Genomic DNA, 6,095 nt, shown 5'->3' with positions numbered 1-6,095 from the left:
CTCTATCCATAACATATTTTAGTTTTGGGAACAGAAAACTGTATTGAGATCAAATGTTTCATTAATGAGAAAATGTTCAAAATGTAGGCCAAAATCCATCTCGTTCCATCTTCTCCCATTGCCCGTCAGTGGGCTTTCGAGTGGAAACTTTCCAGCGGATGCTTCATATTTATACGTCCAGTACCTGTCTCATTGTTCAATCTGTGATATTTCCCATGATCGTAATTTTTATTCTGAAGGCGAATATAAACCGGAACTAATGTTTTTTTAAGCGACTTCCTGCAAAATGAGAAAAAAATAATAACTTCCAGGTAAACAGATTTTTCAGCCAAATGAATCAATGATTGCTTGGGTTTAGTTTAGGACGTCCCTGTGACTGATAATAATGGATGATAGGAATTTAACGGAGCCGGAGGTGAATACGGGTAAGTTTATAGTTGTCGCAGGGAACTGATTGGAAGCTTCCACCAGACAGAAGCAGAGCAGGCAGGGGTTCCAGCTAGCAAGCCAACTTTCCAATTGTAGCCCTGTAGCTAGCTACTTATGGTGTAACTGCATGGAATCGATGCATATTTCCATTTGTGATCGCTTTTATGCGATCTGCATTCAGACATAATCTATTTAAAATACAATGCGTAGTTAGCTATAGCAAGTAGTTTCCTCTTCTAGTCATAGCCTAGCAATGTGTGCTCTTGTTTAGCCCAGTCAGTGCAGCTGCTTACTGCCTGCGATATGTTCATTCATAGGGTTGTCTTTTCCTCTACCTGCCCTGCGCCTGTTCATCCCACCGCTGCGGCTGTTTTCTGCAGCGATGTGGCAAGTGGCACAACGAGGGGATATAATGGGATACGGGAAGCTGGAAGAGTTTGTGACATTTGTTACAGAGACGGTTCCAGAGCTGCTCAGTTTCAGACAGAGAACCCAGCTCATGTTGGGCTTACGAGCAAAGGTGAGAGAGGGAGGTGATGATTATTTGACTCACACATTTTTCACTGTCCAAAATGACCAGGAATGAAAACCACAAAATCTATATATCCAGATTTGTCCTGTGACTTGAAAAGAACATGGTAAATTTAGTAATGAGTCGCAAGGAATTCTATTTTATTCATGAAACAACAGGTAATGGAATATTTGAAGAGAAAGGTTAGGCCAAGTTGTTCACCCAACAGTGTTCTTGTAGGATTAATCTGTGTTTTTCCCCCAGTTGGTTTTGGAGTTGTGCCGCACGGAGCAGACAGCAGGGCTTCAGAGCCATCTGGACAGGATCCACGCTGCAAGATCACATCCGGGGGATCCAGACGTGAGTCTTAAGATATTCCTCAATCCCCTGTAATGATGTTCTCTCACTCGATCTTGTCAGAATTACAGTACATTTATTCAAGAGGTTATTTCCCCAGTTTTGTTGTGCAGAAGCGGAAGCCTCTAAATCAAATTTCCTTGCACTGGTACAAACTCTTATCCAAGACCCAGTTGAGAGGGAACATTTCTTCCAGGTCAGTATATGGTTTTAAAAAAAATAATAATTTGAACATTTGTATGGTCTGTCAACATTGGTATAACAAAACAGATGAAACCAGTAGTATCTAGGCTACATTTTCAATGTTTTATGTTTTTTTTGTGATAATAAACCTACCGCTTCATGTTCTTAGGCTACATTTAATCTTTGAAAGAGAAATTGTATGTGAAAAGTAGCCAGCCAAATAATTGACCCCCCCCCTGTCTTTTTCATCTCTCCCATTAGGAAGTGTTTCATGTAGACTATGGACCCAAGTATGACTCTGCCCTGCAAGGATTAATGTGGGAGTTTCTCTCCAGGCTGGAGCAGCTCCTTCCAGTACCAGACTTCAAACAGGTACTCAGGCAGAACCTCGTCAATAGACCACTCCTCACACCTCCGTTATCAAGCATGAGCTTGTGAATAAAGTTGTCTTGTTTTGAATGTTTGCATAAAGAATGTCTGCATCTTTCTTTCATGTCATAATGCCCACGATGAATTTACATGCTGACACATCTCGTGTGGAGCACTGCAGCACTCTTCACAAAACGTTGCATTGGTTACTCAGTATTAGACATGATGAGACATCTTGGAGCATTTTATTTAAGATAATGGGCATTTAGAATATTTTATTGAAGAACAACTGGACTGATTTTGATTGATTGCATATTATATTCATGTGTGCTCCCCATCTCGTAGACAGTGTCTTGGCTCAATGCTGGACCCTCTGTCTTGGAAGAGTGTGTCAACTCTCTATCTCAGCCTCTGCAGTTGAAGACTCTACTGCAACATCATAGAGAACTAGGATATTTGGACACCAATGGTAAACCACTTAAAAATGTTTAAAAAATCCAGAATTAGTTAAGGAGGTATGCAAATTGTTACATTTGAATGATTCAAGGAAATGCTTTTAGGATTGTAACATTCCCCTTTATTCATATCCCAGCAGTTTATTAAAATAAATAACATCTCACTGTAATTGTCTCCTTTTACCTCTCAATCAGCAACTTCTTCCTCCTCTGCTGGCGACTGCATCTTCTCCTCTCTGTCTCTCACTCCGGTGGTGGCCACTAGAAAGACAGAAACAGAGATCCAATCAGAGTTGATGGATGGTTGTATGGACCCAGCCTTATATGGTGAAGAGATGGAAACAGAGTCTGTAGTAGTGACTGAGTATGCAGAAGTGGAGCTGGGGACCTGTACATACACCAGAGAGGAAAGGGAGTTTAGTATAGAGAAGACTGAGTCACAGAACCAAAGAGACAGTCAGGCTGACTTGAATAGGGAAGCGCGGGAGATGGTAGCCAATGCAAGCGAGGAAGAACATCAAGAGGGAGAAGTGGAGGTTATTTGTGAGGAAGTGGGGCATCCTAACGGAGACGCTGAGCTTGTTTCAGAGAGAACCAGTGCCATGAACATAGAGGAAGCCGTTTTCTGCGCAGAGGTGGGGGATGTGTGTGTGGATCTGGAGTCAATGAATAGAGAGGTGGAAATTACTTATGAGGAGGTGGAGCATGTTGAACATCCGGAGTTAGTTGGGCCTATATGTGCAGAGAATACAATTGACAGACTGTCCAACCACAATGAGAACCTACACAAAGAAAATGATTTCACAGAGGAGGGGCTTGAGAAGGATGAGCAGGAGAGAAATGAAGCTGGTTATGTCCCCCAAACTGTCACGGATCAAGGAAGTTCCCAATGTACGCCACAAGAAGTAATGAACCAGCCAGAACTGGTCCCATCCTGTCTGCACCAAAAACCCACATTAGGGTTCCAGAGACTGGACGTCAGTGTCCTGCCTCTCCAAATGTCCTCCCCCTCTCAACCATTGAGAAGAAACACAAGACTCCAGATGAAGACCGTGGGATCAAGAGGTCCCAATGGAGGGCAGCTCAAGGCATTGGAGGAGGCTAATGGGACCTGGGGTGTCCCTTTATACCCGTCTCCAGACCCAAGGTAAGAATGAGGGGTGGGAGGGGACTTAAGGTTTTAAAGCAATTTCACCATTTACTTTAGAAGGATCACAATGGAAATGCGTCATTGACTTCATTGTGTTATCCCTGTCACGTTTTAAACATGTTTGTACTTTCTATGGCTTTGTTAAACTGTCAAATAAAATCAATCAAGTGCAGTGTCATTGGACATCAATTGTGCTTTATCGCTATCTTTAGGGAAGACTCTGAAGACCTCAGCGCCACTTCTGACAGCTCCACAATGAATGGAAATAAAGGTTTGCGATGTTATATCAACACAAGGTTTCTATGGTACTATAGGTACACTTGGATATTGTTAGAATTCTCTGAATGTTTCATCATTTTAATTGAATAGATTTGGAAATGTTGAATATGATCCAGATGCCTGGTTTAGAATAAGTTGGATTATAATTTTTGATAACTTTCTAAATATACAGTATGCTCCTTTCTCTGTTCCCCTGCAGGTGGGACGGTGGAGGCTCCCTCTCTTGTCTTCGCCTGCTCTCAGTGCTCTTTTAACCATGCCGACGAGGTGAACCTCCGGCAACACCTTAAAGCGCTTCACCCAGAGGAGTACAGAAGGATGCTTGCTGCTGGAGAAAATGAAACAGAAACCCCTCCAGGGTCTTCCAGCAGCACCCCTCTGAACCCATGTCTCTCAGACATTCCCCACACACTGGGGAAGTCTGGCAAGCATACATCACACTCCAAAACATGCTCTGTGTGTGGAAAGACCTTCTCTCGAGCGACAGATATGAGGAGACACCAGAGATCCCACACTGGGGAGCGGCCTTACAGGTGCACCCAATGTAGGAAGACTTTCCAGTATTCCTTCGACTTGAAAAGACACCAACGAAAGGGCCTAGGGTCAAGGCCGGTCCAGTGCTGCGCGTGTGGAGAGGGCTTCGATCGGGAGGAAGATCTAAAGACACACTGCAGTGTGGCTCATTTAGCAGACTCGCCAGTCTCTGATGACTTTGGGATCAAGTTAAACCTCCCAGCAGGCCTTGAGAGTGAGCGGTGTCCCAGCGAAGAGGGTGAACACAAATGTCCAGAATGTGACATGTCTTTCAGTCAGATATCCCAAATGAAGCGACACCAGCTGATTCACTCCGGTGGTGACCCGCTGCAGTGCAACCAGTGTTTGAAGAAATGTCAGAACTCTGATGCCCTCACAAAACACATGCAAATGCACAATGGCGCGCGACCATTCCAGTGTTCAATATGCAACATTAACTTCACGCAGCTAGTTTGTCTTAGGCAACACTATTTGAATGATCATAAGGAAGAGGGTTCATTTCTGTGTTCCCATTGTCCTAAACATTTCTCAAGGCTATCGAACTTGATCAAACACCAGAGAACTCATACAGGTGAGCGGCCTTACCAGTGCTCTCATTGTCCAAAGAGATTCACACAACTACAGATTTTGACTAGACATGAGAGAATTCACACAGGAGAGAGACCATTTCTTTGCCCTGACTGTGGAAAAAGATTTCTGTCCTCTGGTGAATTGTCAAAACACCTTCAGTGTCACTCAGAGGAGAGACCCTTCCCTTGTCTGGAGTGTGGAAAGACTTTCAAGGCCAATCGGTTTTTAAAGAAACACTTACAGACTCATACAGGGGAGCGTCCTTTCCCCTGCTCACAGTGTGGGAAGAGATTTTCCAAGTCGACTGATCTGACCAGGCATAATCGCATGCATACAGGGGAGAGGCCACATATGTGCTCTCAGTGCGGTAAAAGTTTCTTAACTTACTCCGAAGTGGTGAAACATCAGCGTTACCACACTGGAGAACGACCATTCAAATGTGAGCAGTGTGGGAAAAGTTTTACCCAGTCCTGCTATCTTACAGTACATAAGCGTATACACACAGGAGAGAAGCCCTACTCCTGCAGCGTGTGTGGAAATCGCTATAACAGCACCACTCCACTGAAGAGACACATGCTCAGCCACACGGGAGAGAAGCCATACGTGTGTACTGAATGTGGGAAGGCTTACAACAGATTGCATCTTCTGCGTACACACGAGCGAACTCATGCAGCAGTTGAGGCTGTTTGTTGAGGATATTGCTGTGTCATTGCTATTCATATGTTGTTTTTTGGAATGTAAAGTAAGACAGGCCATTTGTATTAGAGGCCTGTAACAACAAGAGTTGAGCCTCATACTGTGAATTGTTAATTCTGTCACAGCTTGGAACTTGATTGTATATTTGAGATGTGCTTTTTGCTGCCAGGAATCATACATCAAAGGGCATATTCTTTTATTTAGATTACCTACTTTGTTTTGACATTAAAAAGAGAGAAGTATTGCACACCTTCCTTTGCAGAATGAAGAGGACAGTTGCTACCGGTACACAGGCTGGTTGTTGAGAGGCGAGTGCAGGCCTCTACTCTTATGTTCAAAAATTAGGGAAAATATGTAGGCTCGAGTGTTGTCTTCATGGCTGATATACATAATATTAATCAATCTGCCATCTCGGGTCAATAGACGATACAGTATTTCCTTTTCTAATGGACACATTTTGGCTCATCAGCACCCCCAGAGGCAAAACTTATGTATCTTTAACGGAGTATTCATTAGGTAATAAAGGTAATACAAGTAACGTTGCTTTTTTTGTCTTGCAGTA

General features: G+C 43.5%; 1 protein-coding gene across 2 annotated transcripts; it reads left to right on the top strand.

Moving 5' to 3' along the window:
* Window positions 1-101: 101 nt before the first annotated feature.
* On the top strand, window positions 102-6,071 carry LOC116353004 (zinc finger protein 135-like). 2 transcript variants are annotated; one of them, XM_031815446.1, is made up of 9 exons: window positions 102-311; window positions 747-949; window positions 1,205-1,300; window positions 1,398-1,493; window positions 1,742-1,852; window positions 2,195-2,318; window positions 2,500-3,451; window positions 3,667-3,725; window positions 3,933-6,071. In XM_031815446.1, the coding sequence occupies exons 2-9, from the start codon at window positions 812-814 to the stop codon at window positions 5,528-5,530; spliced, it is 3,174 nt and encodes a 1,057-aa protein (XP_031671306.1). In that variant the 5' UTR covers window positions 102-311; window positions 747-811; the 3' UTR covers window positions 5,531-6,071. The 2 variants fall into 2 exon arrangements, with proteins under 2 accessions (XP_031671306.1, XP_031671305.1); XM_031815445.1 differs by having other exon boundaries at window positions 294-425.
* The last annotated feature ends 24 nt before the right edge of the window (window positions 6,072-6,095 follow it).

The sequence above is a fragment of the Oncorhynchus kisutch genome, unplaced genomic scaffold (assembly GCF_002021735.2).
Source record: "Oncorhynchus kisutch isolate 150728-3 unplaced genomic scaffold, Okis_V2 Okis09a-Okis19a_hom, whole genome shotgun sequence".
Taxonomy (NCBI): domain Eukaryota; kingdom Metazoa; phylum Chordata; class Actinopteri; order Salmoniformes; family Salmonidae; genus Oncorhynchus; species Oncorhynchus kisutch.
This window is presented reverse-complemented; position numbering and strand designations above follow the sequence as displayed.